A 20903-nucleotide genomic window follows, 5' to 3' on the forward strand; every position below is an offset into this window, starting at 1 on the left:
TGTATACTACACTTTTTCCACAACTTTTAGAGAGTTGCAAACTTGAGTATACACTACCCCAAACAACATACTAAAAAATCAGAGATACGTCATGCTTTGTTGATTTATTGTCGATTTTGACTGGCCTATAAGTAACATCTTCCATTTTAAATGTAACCTTTCTTGCTGCTATGCGATTTAAATAAATAAAAAGGCGGTTTATGTTGTAAAATCTCAAATCTGATAATTTTCTGTGTGATTTGTGTACAATTTGATTGACAGTTATAATAAATAATGCGAATCTTGTCTTCCATGCTCACGGTACCTCTATAAAGGATAGCGCTATACGTAATTAATGTGCTGAAAGTGATGGTAATAGATGGTAGGTCCTTTTGAACTATGTTGGGGTATGGCTGTATCTATGTATCTATGGGTGCCACTAAAGTCACTAAATATAAATAATATAATAAATATTCTATATCTAGTGACTTTAGGTGTCACCACTTAGGAATACGGCATTTACATTTCTGTTCATATCCTTCTTTTTTAGCTGTAGGGTGCAGACATTGAGTTAGAAAACTAAGGTGCAGGTGATCCTCGGGTAATGGCCCTAAAGCAAATGACAGCCCAATTTGGTAATGAATTGTTCAAAAATCGCATTTTTCGTATTTATTTATTTATATGAAGCAAAAGTTTATGGTTTATTAGAATTAAGAAATTAACGTTTTGTAAAGGCGCGCGTGTTTAGTAGAATTTTCTTCTACCTATATGCGAAGCCAAGGTCGACGGTCCGATGTTACCGCACTCTTAGGTCTAGATGCCAGGTGCCATGTTTTGGCTTCTTCTACTTTTGATCGCAGTAGTGACTATTGATTGATTTTAGATTTAGCATCATACCGCGTCGTTATGGTAGTCTACATTTACAATTACAATAGTCCCATTGTCACGTAGACTTTTTGTAACTTTAGTCTTCTCTAGTTATACTAGTACAGTATAAGTCGACAACTAGTTAACGGAATCGCGAAAACTTCGATTTGGATGCATTAAGCAACGTAAAACAAAAGTCAAGTGTTTTTAATTATTGTTGCAAAATGATAAGGTTATTTACTAACAGTTTGAGATATGATATAACTTTTAACGAATAGCTTGATTAGCTATAAAAACTCCACATTGTTATTCAATGATACAGTGCCAGACGTATATAATTACAACCAGTTTTATTCCTCCAGTGCTCTTATAGCGCAAGTCGCTCCATGGAAAATATGTTCACAATCGTCGTCATCTGCGGATCCGCGCGTTTTGTAACATTTATCGGCAATCTCCTGTGTTAGTCCATTTATTTCTTCGATCATCACCTCATGATTATACGTTCCTTTCCCTTTATTGTAGAACTTCAGCCTTTCAAAGATGCACACCACCATGCATTTAAACTGCGTATCATCTGGAAACTCCATGTTTTCGAAAGCGCTGTCGAGTCTCTCCTTGGAGATATATTCTTTGTCTACACACACATCATGTGGCGGAAGAGTGAATTTGTGCCAGGACTGAACGAGCTCTGGTTTAACATTGAATTTCTACAATGTGAGTTGTATTAAAGCCATTAAGTACCTACAATTCAGATTGGTATACTTACAAAGGACGCCAAACTTGCGGCGAACAGTGAAACCAACACTACTAGCTTCAGCATGGTGTGTCTAGACGAATTTAGTCGGTGATGTGAGACTTTATTTATTCACTTTATTGGAGATAAACTTTGATCCGCAATGTCGAATTAGGAGTAAATAACAATAATTCTTTGTTGCTTTATTTATTGGCATATCATTAATGGATGTTATTGTAGTATAACGCTCTACTATGAAAAGCACTGGACAAAGCGGTCAAATTTTTGAAAACACGCGAATACAGAAACGAATTATTCAGTTTCATTATATTAGCTTTTGGAATGAGAAATGCAAAAAAATATTTTCATAGAGTTTGCATTTTACCTTTCAGGCTGTCAGAGACGCCTGTTATGCCTGATTAATGGAAGAACCATGCAGGAAACGATTCCACGTCATAAAACCCTTCATTGTATAGAATTTTTATTATTCATATAAATCGCTAAAATGACCATTTGAGACTTTGTGCTGTATAAAAATGTACCGCTATTGTACAATATTCGAATGTCACGGGTTCTATTGTTGCCTTTGTAAAATTGAAATCAAAATTACAATATGTTCTTTTTTCCCGAATCCCAATATTTGCTTTTAAAATAAAGGTTCCATCTTAAAATATTTATGATCGATATAAGAGTATGGTATGTTTATTTTTCCTAACCGGGTAATGTTGAATTACAAATATTAGAATCCAAATATAAAATGTCCATAAGTAGATGTCACCGTTCTTAATAATTCCTTACAGTGTCGATTGTCTCCACTGGAAAATAGTAGAAAGCTACAACATAGATACAAATATCCATGCAGCAAGAATTAATCCAAGTATTTCAGAGTGATGGCCAGATTTGACTAAAATCCATTGAATAAATATTGCTTACGTGTTAGTCAAAGTCGCGTTTAATTAAGAAATCTGCTGAAACTTTATAGGCCTAATTAAGGTTGTAAAGTTATAAAAACTTAACGTAAGAGACCTGAAAATTTTGGCTGGAAAGGCATAAACTTGCGATATGATAAAATATAATAATCATTACAAAATCTCTGTTGTATTTACATACCTACATAATTTTTTACTGCATGGCATAAAAATTTTTCTTGCTGTTTAACTTAATTGCGCATAAAACCGAGGAAATCGATTCTAATCTTGTCGTTTAACTGAGAGGGAAGATAATAGTGTTTAACGACTGCAGTGAAAAATTGTACGAATAGGGAATCAAACAATAAAAGCTTTACTGGTATACTGCAGTTTGCAACCCCAACACCCTAAACAAAAACTGGCTAGGAATAATGTTAAAACATTTTGGGAAGGGGACAGACCTAAAAAGTAATTGCTCTTGATTTGGAACACACCTAGCGACTTAATGAATAAATCAAAGAACATTTTCGCTTAAACCACCACATGTCCCTAATTACCTAACGAATGCCAGATTAATCCCAAGTTTTAAAGAGAAAAAAAAACATTAAATACAAAGCGAAAATTAAGTCGCCGCAAATAAATTACTTATCCCTTCAGTTAAATGGGTGTGTTTGTTGTATTCGGTAAAGTTATTAACATTAAGCATGCAGGTCTACAGTTTGCAATAAAAAAGGCCGAGTGTGCGAGCCCTTTCAGTTAAAGTTTAATACGATTTTAAGTAAAAACCACGATACATGCAATTTAAATTTTAAAACGCGATGAATTAAAATTTATCGTGGCCAGTTACGGAAATTTAATATTTTGTGGTTAATATAAAAAAGGAGTTTCCAAGGGAAAACGCAATTATGGGCTTTTGAATTACCTTGCTGAATTGCGCAATATACCAACTTTTATATTTTATACAGCTAATTTGATAACGGTACGTTTACGCAACTTGTCAAAGGTAGAAATTATGCACGCTAGTAAATATTTCAGCAATGTAACCGAAGGTACAAAAGGGAAATATTCTATTAAGCATAATAATAATCTCCACTGTTGGTTTAATTTCACATTGCTTTGCGTATAGTGTCACTTTTCTGCAAATAACAGCCCTGTTCTCTCTTCTGTATATATTCTATAGATTCTTCTCTCAAAATCCACGAATAAAGGCTAAATAAACTAAAATCATGATCTTTCCCGTTTACTTTTTGGCAGTGAAATAAATTTGATTTATACGCGTTTATTTTAAATATTGAAAACTATGATTTTATAATATTTTAGAATGTTAGAATTTTATTTAGGCGGGATGCAGAGGAGGTGGATTCTATAGAGCTGCAAAATCCTCTTCCATTATACAGGGTGTTACATGACCGCATGAAAAAAAAATTAGGTGATAGAGGGGATTTTCCAAATAAACCGAGGGTCCAACGTGTTTCGTTTGGGAGCCAAAGAAGTGGTGAAATTTGGATTTCTTCTTTCATTTCCTTTTTTTGTGACGAACCGCCCAACTTAGGAATGGATCATTCTAAATTCATAAAGCTTTCAAACACACCTTTCGTGCGACAGTGTGACAAGGCACCGCGCACTACAAAATAAAACAAAACTACTACTCTACTTGGCCTGCCCCGGCCTAAAGAAGTTTCACTTCGAAAAGATTCCAGTTGGAGTCTCGAAAATTGTATTATTGTGCATTTCTTAAACAAATATAATTTTTTGAAGCGTTTCAAAAAGTTGCATCACATTACAGTACGCTGAACTCGTACTTTAATCTTAAAAGAAAGGAAATGTCGTAATTTTTACAAGTAGGCAAATCTTTTATGGAAAGTAATGTTTGGATTAGGGAAAAACAAAGGAATTTCTTTATTTGCTCCCTCAGATAAGATTTTCTTAATGAAAAAGTAACAATATTATATTACCCCTTTAAGAATGAAAATGAGAGAGGTAATACTATGCAAATCTTATTCCCAACATTCTTATATCCCTGACATTTCACGTTATCCTGATTTTTATTATATCATTCCAAGTGTTGTGCTGTAATTGAATACACGAAAGCATACAGCGCATTTTTACATTGTTCTAACGTGCTATTTTGCGTGTCACAGTTGTGCGCTATGGCGACTAAAGTTAACACACGATCAAATGATAATTATAATTAATGTCTCGAGTTTTTTGCATCATATAAAATTGTTTGCGAAAATATTCTGAAAGGCGTCATCAAGGTATGAATAGTACGAACTGACAACGTCACTACTCCTGCACGGGTAACGCCGCGATAATTGTTTACGTTATAAATTCAACTCGGTAGAAACGCTTTCGATTGTCAGTATGTGTAGTCTGTCGTTAACCCCAATAACCTCGAGACCTAGAAGGAGGCATATATTGTAAGATAAATTATTAGACGATGTATATATTAATACAGACATGTTTTCTGATATCCGCACGCTCTGGACACAATGGTACGGATTCCGGAATATCATGTGATTACTCTCTTCATATACTGTCCGTTGATAAATTTGAGACAGATTTTTGCTCGCAACACGTCGCCGATGTAATGAAATTCGGTGTACAATCAATCTTTTAAATTATTTGGGAATACGCCATATAAATTATTCTTATCTTTACGCATTACGGCAGACGGCAGCGGAACGTGCTTGTAATTTTAATTATGAATTTAATATTTAATTACAACCCCCTGTAGTAGTAGGTAGTTCTTTTCATTTAGAATGCGTGTAGATAACCTAATCGATACTCTGTACGGTAAAATAGTAATGAACATATTATCCGCGTTAAGATTTACATACATCGTAAAGTCGTGAGACACGGACACCCTCCTTATTGTAAATTTAATGCCGCCTTGTAATATTTCGTTAAATAATAAATGTTTGCGTATAAGAGCTGTATTAAAATTTTGTGACGCCATTTACCTTTCTTGTCATTTACTTGCAATGGATTTACTGACGTAAGGCAACAGTTTTGTACCTATACTCTGCACGAGAGGAGCAAAATTTATGTTGCAAAGGGTGGTGACCGGCGTGTGATCTGATTTCTTAGCAAATATGAAAGAGAAAAGATTAATGTCAACCGATTTGTTTTCGTGGTAACACACCTTGTTTTTTAGTAGGGTGGTCAGCGAATAGGACATTTCAGTGTTTTCCTCATTTGGCGGACATCATTCCCATGTACTGCTGTACATGGTTCTTACATTTAAAGTTAATTTTCGCATTAGTAGCCCTCATAAATGCCATATTTTGAATCAAAAGTATTGAGAAACATTGCCATTGTGCGTTTTTAAAGAAACAAATATGCTCATATCTGAACAATCTTGTAATTTCGATGTAAGAATTGCAAAATACAACATGATCTACGGTAGAACCCATTAACAATACAGATCTATATAAACGAGTCGTTTTATACTTCTAATGCCTTTATAGCGCATTTCACCCCATGGAAAACGTGTTCACAATCATCATGTGGACCGCGCGGTGTGTAACAGTTATTGGCACGCTCCTTTGTTAGTCCAGATATTTGTTCGATCATCAGTTCATGATTATAGGTTCCTTCCGCTTCATTGTAAAAGTTTAATTTTTCAAAGAAGCAATGGAATAAGCATTTGAAATGTTTATCTTCTGGAAAATCCATATTATCTAATGCACTGTCAAACCTCTCCGGAGAGATATTTTCTTTTTCGAGACACACGTTATGTGGTACTGATAGCTTCTTCCAGGAGTTAACATGTTTTTGGTCGACATTGAACTTCTACAGAGTGAATTATGTTAGAGCTAAGTAGTATCGATCAGGTTAGTATACTTACAAAGGATGCCAAGCTGGCGGCGAACAGAGAAACTAACACTACTAACTTCAGCATGGTTTGTCAAAACGAGTATCTTTGTCCAAGTCAGTCTGCTGCAAGGAACTTTTTATACACAACATACGAAAGATAAACTTTGATCCCTAAAATCAAATTAGCAGATAATAATATCTTCCTTTAAAAGAAAACATTTATTTATAACAAAGGATGAGATATTTCGTTCGTGAGGCCAACACAAATTCTGTGAATTGACGCTGAAAACGAAAATGAGCTTACGAGGTGACGTCACAAACATTGTTTACCTATGTTTCTTTTTGTGAATCAGGTTTTTTTAGCCTTAGAAAAAAACTGTACAGTAGTTGGGTTATCAGTACGCTTTGTACCTTGTCCCAAGGGGTCTCGGTATGTGTGGCAATTACGACATAATTTTAAATTGTTGAGAAAAAAATAGATTTCACAATCCATGCAGCCATCGGAAACATTGGAAATGATAACCGTATGCATTTAAGCATTCCGTATATGTATTTTGCACCTAGGGGATGCAATTGGTCAATTTCAAGTCTGCAGCCAATCAGCATCAAGAGTGCGAGACGGATATACGGTCGAATGCCATTTGGTGCGAAACTCGGACACGGAATGCTCAAGAATATGATGTTTTGATTTTCTCAAATCTTCAATTATATGAGTAAAAAATATGGCGTCATAGGAAGCCTAAATACAAAAAAAATTCAAACGTAAAGAAACCTTATTTAATAAGTATTATCTATCGTATTTCTTTGTTTATACACATTTAGTTACCTCACACCTCAGTAATCAAAATAATAATAATGTAAGTTTAGTATTTATTGTGTGCCATGTTTAATGGCATTGGGCTTATTGACTTTTACGTTTGCCGCCAAATTTCGCGCTTTTTTCTGTTCTCACTCACTCACTTTCAAGTTTTTAAGCAAAGTCATTGACACTGATTGTTTTAATTATTTTGAAATCTCTATGGAAACAATTATATAAAGTGATTTTAGCATGCGTGATTAGGTATCAAAATTTCACACATATGAATAATTTAATTTGGAAAAGTTATCTACATGTTGCGGTTTCAGGTAAAATTTTATACATAATACGTCCACCTGACTTGGAGGCATTAAAGAGATGTAAACGACCACTTTCATGACTTATTATGTAAATAACTATTACAATATATAACCAATGAAAATAAATACAAAATGCTTCTCTTGCAAATGGTCGTCTACAAAATGAAATCCGAGATAAGAAATGGTCTATGAAATTCCGTATCTAAAATGTTAACTTGGGAACGGTGCTCCGATGCTTGCCCATGTTGTTAATACTAAATCACATTTATTCTAAATTTGAATCCGATTCTTTTTCAATATAGGAAATTATGGCAGAATTCGATCCATGGAAATGCACGAGTCTTTCCCAGAATCACTTCCTTTAATACTTCATACCTTCGTAACACGTTTTTATTACAAATATGGGATTTACAGAGTCTACTAATGCGACATTTAAGCTTAAAAATTATACCATGTGTCCAGACAAAGCGGAATATTTGTATTTGCGCCATTAAGGTACGGCACTGTCGGGGAGGGGCGCGTAAGTCTTGCGGTACTCTTCGGAGATTTGGTGGAGGCCATCGTGCTTGTTGGCATACGGCAATAGCATCAGTAGGTATAACGGTTTGTTCTTCCGTATGTATGGTTGGTTGCCTGTTAGAATCGAGTACAGATTCATTATTTAAATTTTCAAAACCTGTAATTGTCCTTGTCCTTGTGATAACATTCCTTTACTTTTATCTTCTTTTTCAGGTCACTTTTGATTTGACAATGTTCTATTGCTCTTTACCTTCTCTTATATATGTTCCTTACAGCTTTTTGTTTTGGATTAATTGTACGTCAAGTAACGATTCTGTATTCTTTCAGGATTTTCTGTGTTTAGTCCCTTTCCTTCCTTTTCCTTTAAAACGTAGTGGCGCTCTTGTCAATTTACCCCCGCGAATCCCTGAGTTACAGCATCGCCTCCAAAGTGAGCTAGACCGGAGCAATACCGGTCCTGGTTTGCGCCAAAACCAAACCGTTATATGGGTCAAAATCCATCTCAACCACACCACCGCAACGGGACGACGAAGTTGGTTCCACACTCTTTTCCTCATATAAAATGTAACGAATATCATATTTACTCTCTGTACTCCACTTTTGAGGTGCCATTGTTTTATAGAAGTGCACTAAACTGATGGTATGATTGCTCTCAACTTACCGTGTAGGAAGGATACTGCCAGCAATTTATTGTTTATCCATGGAATTATGTTTTTACTACTTTTTGTTGGCTTTGTAAGGCTTCATTTACTAAATAGGTAGATATAATCAGATCATAGTTAATTTTCTTATTCGCTTTCAACGCCAATGAGCCGCAATTACAAGATAGCAATCGGTGACGATCTTATTCAAGGATGCATTCGGTAGTAATTCGATTAGCCTTTCATTACATCCCATGATGTGCACGCTCAGCTTTGCCGTTTGAAACGCTTTGCGAAGAATTTAAATCACTTATTCGGGCTTTCTATTCAAGTCCGCACTAGAATCTGTACCCTTTCACCTCAAATAGTACGATTAACACAAACTTTACATTTGGAATTTTATAGCATTCGAAATGAAGCACTCAAACTGAAAGTACTTTGAATAATAGAACTATTACTTCACCCCGCTCAAGATGCATTTCGGTAAAATTCCGAGAGAGGTGAGCAAATAATACCGAGATGAATTGATTTTCAAGCATAACGTTAATAGTTTATAGGTACTCTGTAGGAGACAATCACCCGTAATGGAACAAGTTTATAATTAGAAGTTTGGAAATTGTGTCTGTTTCTCAGTCATCAATCTAATATTTTTATATAAAACGAAAGATAGAGAATTGTGCTTTATGTCAATTAACAAAAGAAAATTATTTGCGAACGCACAGAAAATTAAATTTGAAATTAGAGCGACGAGAGGTCTATTGTTTTACGACAAAAGGATAATCAGAGAAGTAACGCGACGCCATAGCGAATTGTGTTGATTGTAACCATCAGAAGTTCAAATATGTGGAATGAGATATACCTACCAGTTTCTCCGTTTTCGTAAAGGTGATCGCCTGTCTCAATGTAGCGTAATATAACCAATAGTGCAGTAGCGTAATATAACCAATAGTTGACTGGCTCTCCACTTGTAAAGGCGTACACGTATTTACTTTACATACACATCTAAACGTTCTGCGTTCTGCGTTTTACATTTCATCGAACGGCATTAATGAATGCTTTTGATCAAGTAATTACTGCCCTAAGTATTCGTTTTTTGTGTTCCTATAAACTGTACTATTTGAATGAAACCAATTAATGTTCCATTCTGATAGCAAACTACGAACTAAATTTCCAATGAAACTGTTTTTGTAAACGTAACGATTTGTGTGCATGTTTTAAATTAAATGCTGTAATTAGCACTGTAGAGTGTGAGGGACGGTTAAATGTAAATTTAGTAGACTCACTGCACTTCATCATGGATATACTATGCGATCAAAAATGAGTTGCTGTCGAGTCGCCTTTGAAATTTTTGTTTACATGGAAAGGCGACTAGACAGCAACTCATTTTTGATCGCCCGTTACTCGTGATAGTTTTACCATGTATATTGAGATGTTACCTTTAAATTTAACAAGATGGAAGTTCTACTTTGGCGTATGAAAATCGCAGATTATTTTTTTTTTCATAAATTTCCAGATTATTGGAATGCACACTTTTCAGCATGTAGTTAACCCATCCGAGTAATTGCAGTTTTAGTATACGTTTATCCTCCGTATCAGTCGTTAGCATTGCTACTTGGCATTATTTTATGTGCAGCGCGATTCACTACCCTTTTTATTTGTTTGTTACGTTTTTATCTGTTAGAGATTTGCAGAACGCGTCGATTCTTGATTTAACGGTTGATAAAGGCAGAGGCAACATTAATTTTTTGCAACACATTTTCCTATTGATGATCTAAAAGAGAGATTTTAAGCATTTTTTTGGGTAATATAAAAGTAAGTTTTTCTGTATTGAAAAGATATAGTTGACAGCCTTTCTCTCTCCCTTTAAATATGCAACTCATCATACGTCCAATTTTTCCTACAGTGACTTAGTCGTTTAAGGCAAATTATAATTGCCCATTTACGAATCAAATAAAATCTCAAACCGAAGAGGCGGCAACGTGCGGCATACCGAAATGTATTACACAATTTTGAAATTTTGTAGGTTTAATCAAGAACGTCTAAGTGTAAGTTTCCATCTAAAGTTCGGTCGTCGAAAACTTTTATTGAATATAAGCGTTCGTCGAGATGATATATTATTGCAATTTTCGGATAGTATGTCGTACGCATTTTGTAATTTCCCTTATTATACCCATCTTATAAATTAAGGATGATTGTAGAATTAAACGCTGTTGGAGGGAAACATCTGTTTCGCACCGATGCTTTTGCATTATTCAACAATTTATCATATACCAACCTTCCGCATTACTTATTTACTAAGAATAGTACCTTACGCAAAAGCGCTAGGATTATAATTTCCCTTAGAAACAAATGTCGGTTGTGTGTTTTTAAATTAAAAGGTTGCGCCTAATTGGCGTCTTTATACAAACACAAAGCGTTATTTAAATTAATGAGCACGCCGTTTGTAAATTTAGACTGAATCTAATAATATACTATGGAATAACATAAGTTGCCTCCAGTTCCAGCGTAGGTTTGTATTGTTTCATGTTGGAATTCTACACGTTTTTCTCTCTAAAGTGCACGTATCATTGAGACTGCTGCTATTAAAAATGTACTTATTTTGTGGTAACGTAACCGAATCTAAAGATTTCACAGAATTTCAATTACCGGGCAAAGGCGCTTTTCAGTGATTGTTTTTGCGAAAATTCCAATCAAATTTGCATTTTAATAGGACACTTACGCGGACGATTGATAAAAAAATAAATGGAAGTATTTTCGGTTTAAGTTAGGAAGTCCAATAAGAAAGAATAGTATTCGCATTTTTCGATAAAAAGATTCACGCCGTTAGTAATATTGAAGGAAAGTTCTTAGTAAAATTAGTAATATCGTATAGGCCTATCAAATTTCATCTTGACACACAATTTATAAAATTTGCGAATATAAAATTTCATGTCGGAATATGAAAAATGTATTGAGCAATGAACCATTTATTAAATTAGATGATATATTAACCTAAAGCGAGAATAGATTTACATAAAAATTTGCAGTAGACGGTGAATGCCGAAACTGCTTAAGCCGCCTTACAATTCAAATTAGATCTAATTGAACATATAATTTTAAATTAAAACGGATTTCTGAGAAAAGTTTCTTAAAGATTTGCAATTTAGATCTGTCTTAAGGTGAATTTTATAAATAAGTGTCGATACATTTTTTTAAATATCCACAGTTTTTAACTATCTTCTGTCTGGCGTTACCTTAATAATAATAATCCTATAAATCAAATTATAAACCTAACAAACATGACTCAAGTACTATTTTTTAGGTTTATGTGACCGCGATATATACATGCCGGCGGTAATTGTGTACAATTTGGGCAATTTGGCTGTAAGACTTTTTTCGGTATCTTTTATAGTAAAGGAGTTATAATCCGAGGGATCTTAGGTGCTACACCCTGTACATGAAAGAATGAAAGAGAATTTTATAAAAATAAACACTTAGGGCGGCTGTTGCTACCTTAGGCAGACGCCTCACTGTAAAGTGGGACATCGCCTTCATTCAAGATAATTCAGATAATTTGCAGTGCCTACTAACAAATCCCCAGGAATAGATGATTTACCAGCCTTCTTAATAAAGGACATAGTTCAAAGTATAAGCAAACCATTAACGCACCTTATTAATGAATGTTTTTCATGCGGAGTTTTCCCTACGGCACTAAAACATGCTAGAGTAGTCCCGGTAGCGTATTGGCATTCTGTACTATTATTCAGAGCAGCTCTGGTCTGATTCGCAGTATACTATGGCTTCACGTTATGCGCAATTTGATAATACATAATACAATTGATTCAGAGCACCGATATGGTTTAAACTTTAGAGTTCTGAAACACTGTATTTATAATGGGTTTCTATAAAGCGCGTCATACACTTACAAGAAGTGTGTTTTTATTGTTAGCTTTGCAAGAAAAGTATATTTTTTGTTGTTTGTGCGTAATCAAGGTTCTCAAACTGCACTAAAATGATCTATAAACAGGTATTGGTTGAGATGTGCAACGAGAATACGTTTTCAATGATCGGATATTTGGAACTAGTAGAACATGGATTTAAAGCGAAATTTAAAAAAAACGGGTGAAGATATTAACAGTGTTTGGTGCGACAAGTGGTTAGCTGATTTTAGTAATAAAACAAACACTAAACCATATAGGTGCTCTGAATCGCAGTACATAATGTATTATTCATTTGCGCATAACGTGAAGTCATAGTATACTGCGAATCAGACCAGAGCTGCTCTGAATCATAGTACAGAATGCCAATACGCGTCCCGGTACACAAAAAAGCAAAGGATGAGATACAAAACTACAGACCAGTTTCCATACTCTCCATATTTTCCAAGGTTTTAGAAAAATGTATACTGGCCCGTTTGTATAAGTATTTTGAAAAAAATAATCTCATAAACCAAACCCAAGATGGATTTATGCGAGGTGGTTCAACCGAACGAGCTATACTTTCCACTATCGACTTCATCTACAAAGCATTAGATAAGCGAGAATATGTTGCCGGAGTATTTTTTGATTTATCTCGTGCGTTTGATATTATAGACAATAGCTATTTATGTTACAAGCACATAATCTATGACTTTATTGGACGAGTCGAATTTTATTGGCAGGGCCAATAAAAAAGACGAGATAATAAAGTCTGATTATGTACGAGTTTATGTTCGATTCGGAAAATGTAGTATGTATTGAAAATTTGCTGAAATTTGGTATTTAATAACCAGAAATAACATAGTGTGCCTTTTGTGTTGTCATAGATGCGTTTTTTTTGGAAAAAAATCTGTTGATGTGTAGTGTCAATTTTGTTGGGTATTAACTAATTCTCTGTACCTAATCCCTAGATGAGTCCAGAAGAAATTGATGGGTCCAACAGTATACAACAATTAGCCTGCAATGCCAGAGAGATGCTTTTACCAAGCAAATCAAAAACTGTATACGAGGCGGCATACAGGGAATACCCCCTACTGGGGGAAGAAAATCAATTGCACCACGGAAGACTGTATATTGGCGTCCTTTAATAGGTCTCCTATAAAAGTTCTTCTTTATGGAGTAAGTACTCGATGTTACGATCGACAATTAATTTAAATGAGGGAGTGGATATATAAGCAAATTTTCCAGCCTAATTCCTTACCTCAAAAGAAAAGGAGATTCTGACAGAGATCTGACAATTCTAAAATTAGTGTTGCCAGCAAAATTTTGGGAACGGAAACCGTTATGGCAAATTCTTCGTTCATAAATTTAAAAGCCGTAGAGACCACCGAAATATTGCATCAAAAAGGTACATCGGTAATTAACATTACCAACAATAACAACTGTGTTATTAACATTAATTTAGTATAATTATTGAAATGTATAACATAGATATGTGTTCTTAAAATTATAGCATTCTGTTCCGTGTACTTCTTTAAAACAGATCGTAATTTTAAAACGCATTTTCCAAAGAAATTGACAGTGACAGGAGTCCAAATTACTTTATCATTATGGACTAGTCCAATAAAGTAGCAGATTATGGACGCTAAACAGTGTCATAACTCAGCGTATTATGATCGAGTCGAACATAAAGATATATTATGTAAAAAATTACAAAGCTATGGTGTTGAAGGCGAAGCTCTGAAACTCGTACATTCATTTCTAACCGACAGAACTCAAACGGTGGAAATAACGGAACATCACAAGTCCATAAGTAACTACAAATACAGATCACAAACTGCGCAGGTTAAGTACGGTATCCCTCAAGAATCGATACTTGCCCCCTTTCTATTCGTTATATTTGTCAACAAACTAGATGATGCTTTTGAAAAAATTGATAATTTAAAAATATGCAAATTTGCTGACGATACTTCAGTTATAATAGGGGCGAGAACGTTTACCGAATGTCAACATAAAGTTAACGAAGTAATTCAATGCATGAATGACTGGTGCTCGTTCAATAATTTAGTTCTAAATGTGGATGTGCAATTATTCAATTTCGGAATCCAAATAACAAACAAAAGTTTGTCGGGAATGAACTACGGACGGACTACGGAGGGGTTGAGCTGCAAGAAACAAGTACAGAAAGATGTTTAGGAATAAATGTCTCAAATACACTAAACTGGTCTGACCAGATCGACAAGGTATGTGCGAAACTCAGAAGTACAAGCTTTGCGGTACTATCGCTTAGAAATCTTGTAAGTGTCGAGTCTTTGAGGAGATTTTATTTTGCGCATGCGCAAGGCACAGCCACATGTCGTACGGTCTAATTATCTGGGGCATGGCTTCGGATTGTCAGCGAATCATGCTCCTGCAGAAACAAATTTTAAGAAGAATATCATTCGCTAGTAGTATTGAGCATTGCAAATCGTTATTTATTAGACATAAAATTATGACAGTGTTTACGGCATTCATATACAAGTGTATACTGCACACTTATACAAATTTACATACGTTTAAGAAAAATTCGTATTTCAATAAAGGTATGTCAACAAGGTACGCTGAAAAACTCAGCACACATGTTTATCAATAGTAAATTTATTTCTATGGTAATTTTTCTATTAAGCTGGTTGAGAGAAAACAAAATAATTATCATTCTGCTTCCCACATCCGTAACAAAGCTATTTACTTTTATTTAATGAAGTACTAACTAGATTTTAGGACAAAATAGGACGTTGTACGTTGGTTTTTGAATATGTTGAAAAGAACTTTCAAAGTTTTTGCTGACTGTTCACATGCTGTCAGAATGCAAATAGGGCACGAAACAATAAAATTTTTCATCTTCCCTTTTGTATACACGGGAAGATGCCGAATTAGCAATCTGTTTTTAAGCATTGAATTTAAATTTATTAATGCGAAGCATTATTTATTTAGCGATCCGATTGGAAAACGTTTACAAAACAAAGCAATTACACCAAATACCAATTTTGTGGTCAATTCCCCCAATTAGTTTTTTTAAAAATAAATTGTGGTAATTATCTTCGCTTATACATCCCTATAAATTAATGTACTTCATTACAGTAAACTCGGCAAATTTTTCATCTACTTAGCTTCTGAAGTGCGCGAGGGACGAAAGAATTCGGAGAAAAGGCGGAAATAAAATATGCCTTTTTGGCAGTTAATTAATTGGGGTTCTTTCGTACACATAAATTAATGTTGAACGATATTTCCCTAGGTATGTATGGCGAAGTGGTGATGATGATTTATAAAGATGTATCGCAGTTTCGGGATTACACACATCAATTTAATGTAGGTTGTCGTGGATTAAAATCGTTGCAGAATTATACGATCAATTTCCTTTGTAGTTTTGACGGTTTCGTTTGTGCTTCGCAAATGGCAACGTTTAAGATTAAAATCCGTTACATAGAACGGTTGAAGAAATCGCATTACAAACTCTCTGCTTAAGTAAAACTAATGAGTTTCAATTTAATTAATTGATAATTGTAATACAAAACGTCGCCCATCATAACGTTGGAAATTTGATTATTCTAGAATAATCTCTGTATGAGTCATACCGCATACTTGTTTACCTACTTAATAAATTTAATCCTGCACAATTCCATCGTTCGAGAATGTCTTAGACAATCCACGAAATTAAGGCCTAGGTGTAGGACGAGACAGTCTCAGTAAATTAATGGCAAAATTCCATTAATTAATAAGTAAGTTTGGAAAATTTACCGCAGCCCAAGGCAAAAAAACCTCAACTGTTTGACTTGAACGTTTGGTACAGGATGTGTATGTTTTTTAAATGCGTTATTAGATACCGCCGCCGGCCGCCGTTAATAAATTCAGCAAGCTTATAAGGTGTGACGATAAATTTTACAAATTTAGATTTAATAAGGAAGCTATCATTAATCTCACATTAATTTCGAGGGGATACTTTAATAAAACGTGGCACCTTTCAAAACTTTGTAGCGAAAAATTAAAATTTCAGATAACACTCGGTAAGGGGTAACTTATCTTAATGGATTATAGGTATTACGTTTTAGCAAGTAACGTATATTGCAAATCGGATAGAGATGCCTTTATAATTCGCAATTCTTCCAACTTTTCCTGTCTCAACCGGCAACCTAAATACAATTCACGCTAGATTTTCTGCTACCCGCTAAAAAGTACTCGAGTATAATACGGTACTTACTCTAGATACACTCCACGATCCTTCCCTTCTAGCACTGTTGAAGGGCCAAATAAATTTATGCAATGTTTTTAGTCGTTAAGAGCGTTTAAGACCATTGAGGAGCTATATGAATCATTGAGACTTTCTATAAGAGAGTCTTTAAAAATCTCCTGAGCTTTACAATTTTTACGATCCTTGCCTTTAACAGCTGTCAGCCGTTTAACAGGTTTTATGAGTCTTTAAGGACTTCAAGAGTATATAAAGGGTCTTCAATGGCCCTTTAAATCGTTTTAGACCTTAAACGTTTGAATTAATCTTTAAGAGCTAGGCCTTTAACAGCTTTTATGAGTCTTTTAGAAGCCTTTAATCGTTATGATGGAAAAATAAATGAGATTCTTCAAAACTATACGGTGGTTTTCAACCCTAAGGTATACGGAACTTATTATACACAACTAAAATGTGGTAGTTTCTACACATAGCAATACGGAGCCATCGGGAATAATGGTCATCCAGGGAAAGGTACTCTTCTCCAGCATAGTAGACCTTTTGGAATCGAGAAGTGGATGGTGGGTCGGATCTCAGTGGTTTCTTCTATTGGGGTAGGAGAAACACTGCATTTCCTACAACAGCCAACAACAGCCTTTAATCATTAGATATTCCTGCCCAAAATACGGTTTGTCGTGCTCTGCGGAGGGTTCGCTTTTGCCCTTGATGTGAATATGAAGTGTCCGACTCGGATGACCACAGGATTCAGATACGGCAGCCGAGAAGTATGAGGTTAAGTTGTTCTTTATTGTCCAGTACGGCGTCATGAAGTTCGCTTTTATCCCGGAATGCTCGATGAATTGTCGAAGACGTTTATATTCAACCACGATTCTGCGGCCTGTGGAACTGTTATGAGAATGAGATCGGCAACAATCTGGGGACCCGTCTTCTTGTTCTGCAAACTTGGAACATTTTTGCGTTCTTGGCAACGCTGTAGCACTTGCTGAACTCGTCGGATATGGGTCGGCAGGTCATATATGAGGATGTCCTTGACTATTTTTTTATGGATATCTTTAAGGGTTTTGTCGCCGCGGCGGTTATGCTCGTCTCCAGCGGACTCATCCCATGACGTTACGGAGGTACCGGAAGTGGCGATGAAGGTTGTCAGTTTCTTGCTCTCTTCATCCAGGCGAACCTGCCAATATCCTTGTCTGGCGTCCAGGGAATTAAATAGTGCTGGCCTGGGGAATGCGAGCTATCACTTCTTTTGGGACTTTAGTAGGATAGATAGGACGGCGAATCAATTTTTTGAATTCAGTAAGAGCTCGGAGTTCATCAGAGCCATTCTTTGCGACGATAACCATGAAATGGCACCAATCTATAACTTCTCAAACTGGAACAGGTCTAGTATCCTGTTGAGATTTCACAGAGTCTCCAGTGAAACGGGATGTGGGATGTAGTATGTAGTATGCGGTATAACGGAAATTCTAGAAAGATACTGCATTTTTAGAAAATGACAGACTTTTGATCGAATTATATTTTTAAGGCACACCGGGTCGTGTAAAGTGTCTAGACTTCTGTTTTTGGGGTCAGGGAATTCATTTATGATAACAAAAATAACCTACTGGCATCGGAACTGCATGAGAGGCTTCCCTACTGCACTTTTTGAAGACGTCGCACGCGGTGAAACCCAAGATATTCCAAAGTTTTAATATATAAACTTATATTATTTTATTTAATATGTATGTATGTATGTATGCTTTATTGGTGATTTATACTTACAAGTATTTTCACACGTCATTTTTTCACAGACATAATTGACCATAAATAAAATTATCTACCAATACAATATAAATTTAAAACCTATTTTCTTAGACAAGATGACAATTAGGTAAAATGACAAAGGACAAAATAAATATACATTTAGACAACAAAATCGCAACATCTTCACAAACAGAGCTAGCAATCTAAGTCATTGAAACTATTGTTCAAAAATTCGTTTAGTGAGTAGAATGCTCGACGTTTTAAATATTCCTTTACACTAGCTTTGAATGATAGTGAATCTAAGTTTTTAGTTTTCGTGGGTAATGCATTATAAAACTTCATCCCATAATATGATACGCCATCCTTTGTTTTATTGAGCCTATGAAAAGTTATGTAAATGTGTTCTTTGTTCCTTGTGTTATAACTATGCAAATCCTGTTTTACAGTTTGTGAAACTATGTTCTCTTTAATATAGAGTAGGCATTGAAGTATATATGTACAAGGGAGTGTCAAGATACCTAGCTCAACAAAACCACTCCTACAGCACTCTCTGTACTTGATATTTTTTATTATTCGGATACACTTCCGTTGTAAGGCAAATAAAGTATTTGCATGTTTCGAATGGCCCCATGCAAGAATTGCATATGATAAAATTGAATGAAAAATGCCATAATAGGCTGTAATTACAGTTTCCATTGAAGCAACTCTTTTAAGATTCCTGATAACAAATATAGCTTTAGATAATTTAGCACTTTGAATAGCTACATGTCTGTTCCAAGTTAGATGTGGATCTAACGTTACTCCCAATATCCTAAAATCTGAATTTTGATTAATGAATTTTTGTTTCCTTAGCGTTAGTGTCATGGTTTGTGTCTTTGATGCATTTAAAGCGCTGTGTTGTTTGATTTTACCCATTTATCAACTCTTCCTATAGCTAACTTCATGCACTCATTGATTTCTTCTTCACTATCAAATTGTTTAATAAGAGAAGTGTCATCAGCAAACATAATGTGGTCGGTGTATAGGTCACAATGCGGAAGATCATTAATATATATAAGGAACAAGATGGGCCCCAAAACAGATCCCTGTGGCACACCGTGCTTTAATTGTGACAATTTTGAAACACCATTATCGTAAATTACATACTGTTGTCTATTTGATAAATAAGAGTGGATTAACTGTGCACTTTTGTTTCCAAAACCATAATTTCTTAGTTTATCGATTAAGATTTTATGTGATACGCAGTCAAATGCTTTGGTAAAATCAAGACCTGCTAAACTAATGTATTTTTTATTTTCAAATCCTTTCATAACTGTTCTTGCTAAATTACTCACAGCCAGAGCAGTAGACTTCCCTTTTCTAAACCCAAATTGCGATTGACTAATTATATGATGATCCTCGAAATAAGTTTCCATTTGAAGTTTTAAAACAGATTCAAAAATTTTGCTAAACACGGGCGTCAAAGAAATAGCTCTATAGTTATTAGGATCAGACAAGCAACCTTTTTTAAAAATTGGTACTACTTTAGAAATTTTTAATACGGAAGGAAACGTACCACTCGCAATACATTTATTAATTAACTTTGTCAATGGAGATAGTATAACATCCTTCATTGACTTCACAATTTTTACAGTAATGTCATAAGGATCTTTGCTACAGCTATTTCTTAGTCGATCGATACACTCCCTAATTGTACTAAAGCCCACTTCTTTAAAGCTAAAGGTAAAATGGCTCAATTCCATAAAATCTAAAGGATCTATATCATGATCTATTGGAATATTGTTAACAATGTTATCAATTGAGTCAATGAAATAGTCATTAAAAATGTTACAATTCAGTTCAGCGCATGGCATAATAAAAATACACATTAACAAAACATAAGATATATTAAAAACATGGGGTAAAAAATGTATAAGCCTATGAAGAATCACCAAGTACATCGCTGACTTTAAGCCTTGCATTATAGCATTGTGAAATATACTATAAGATTCGAAAGTTCACTACAACCGTTCGTAAGTTAATAATTAGAATACAGTTGATTGCTGGAATCGCATTATGATTTATTTACCCAGTATATTAAAGATACAGAAAAACATATTTAGTTAGCCTTAAGTATAATATGTTCGTCTAATAAGTAAGACGTAGCTAGGTTGTTTTTAAAAAATGGCACCATGTCCTTATGCATATCTTACTATTTATTGGTGTCAAGAAAATGGTTTTACCGTAAGCAGTATTTGAGTCAATCATATATTTTTTTGTCATTGGGTTATTATTATATATATTGTCTTATTACAATTATTCAATTGTTATTATTTAGAGTCAAATGCTACAGGTAAACTTTTTGGGTCGAAATGTTACTATGTTAATAATAAATGCCTTCTTTTCTCTCAGTGTTTTGGGAATATTCACCCGGTATAAATATTAAAGGTGCGGTAGTAAATTAGGTATATCCGAAAGTAT

The 20903-nt window shown here is 34.8% G+C and overlaps 2 protein-coding genes across 2 annotated transcripts; both read right to left on the minus strand.

Annotated features, from left to right (window-relative positions):
* Positions 1–1036: 1036 nt before the first annotated feature.
* On the minus strand, positions 1037–1756 carry LOC116178704 (general odorant-binding protein 99b-like). Its single transcript, XM_031498281.1, has 2 exons — positions 1613–1756; positions 1037–1553 (listed from the first exon to the last, which is right to left on the minus strand). The coding sequence occupies exons 1-2, from the start codon at positions 1664–1666 to the stop codon at positions 1197–1199; spliced, it is 411 nt and encodes a 136-aa protein (XP_031354141.1). The 5' UTR covers positions 1667–1756; the 3' UTR covers positions 1037–1196.
* Positions 1757–5831: 4075 nt separating this feature from the next.
* On the minus strand, positions 5832–6471 carry LOC116179095. Its single transcript, XM_031498805.1, has 2 exons — positions 6338–6471; positions 5832–6282 (listed from the first exon to the last, which is right to left on the minus strand). The coding sequence occupies exons 1-2, from the start codon at positions 6389–6391 to the stop codon at positions 5935–5937; spliced, it is 402 nt and encodes a 133-aa protein (XP_031354665.1). The 5' UTR covers positions 6392–6471; the 3' UTR covers positions 5832–5934.
* Positions 6472–20903: the final 14432 nt, after the last annotated feature.

The sequence above is a fragment of the Photinus pyralis genome, unplaced genomic scaffold, assembly GCF_008802855.1.
Source record: "Photinus pyralis isolate 1611_PpyrPB1 unplaced genomic scaffold, Ppyr1.3 Ppyr1.4_LG8, whole genome shotgun sequence".
NCBI lineage: Eukaryota > Metazoa > Arthropoda > Insecta > Coleoptera > Lampyridae > Photinus > Photinus pyralis.

Excerpts from the sequence above, each read along its gene's own strand:
- LOC116178704 (XM_031498281.1), bottom strand. The coding sequence starts at position 1,666 with ATGCTGAAGCTAGTAGTGTTGGTTTCACTGTTCGCCGCAAGTTTGGCG. Across the intron at positions 1,554-1,612 it reads CCGCAAGTTTGGCGTCCTTT|AAATTCAATGTTAAACCAGA; the intron begins GTAAGTATACCA and ends CTCACATTGTAG.
- LOC116179095 (XM_031498805.1), bottom strand. The coding sequence starts at position 6,391 with ATGCTGAAGTTAGTAGTGTTAGTTTCTCTGTTCGCCGCCAGCTTGGCA. Across the intron at positions 6,283-6,337 it reads CCGCCAGCTTGGCATCCTTT|AAGTTCAATGTCGACCAAAA; the intron begins GTAAGTATACTA and ends TTCACTCTGTAG.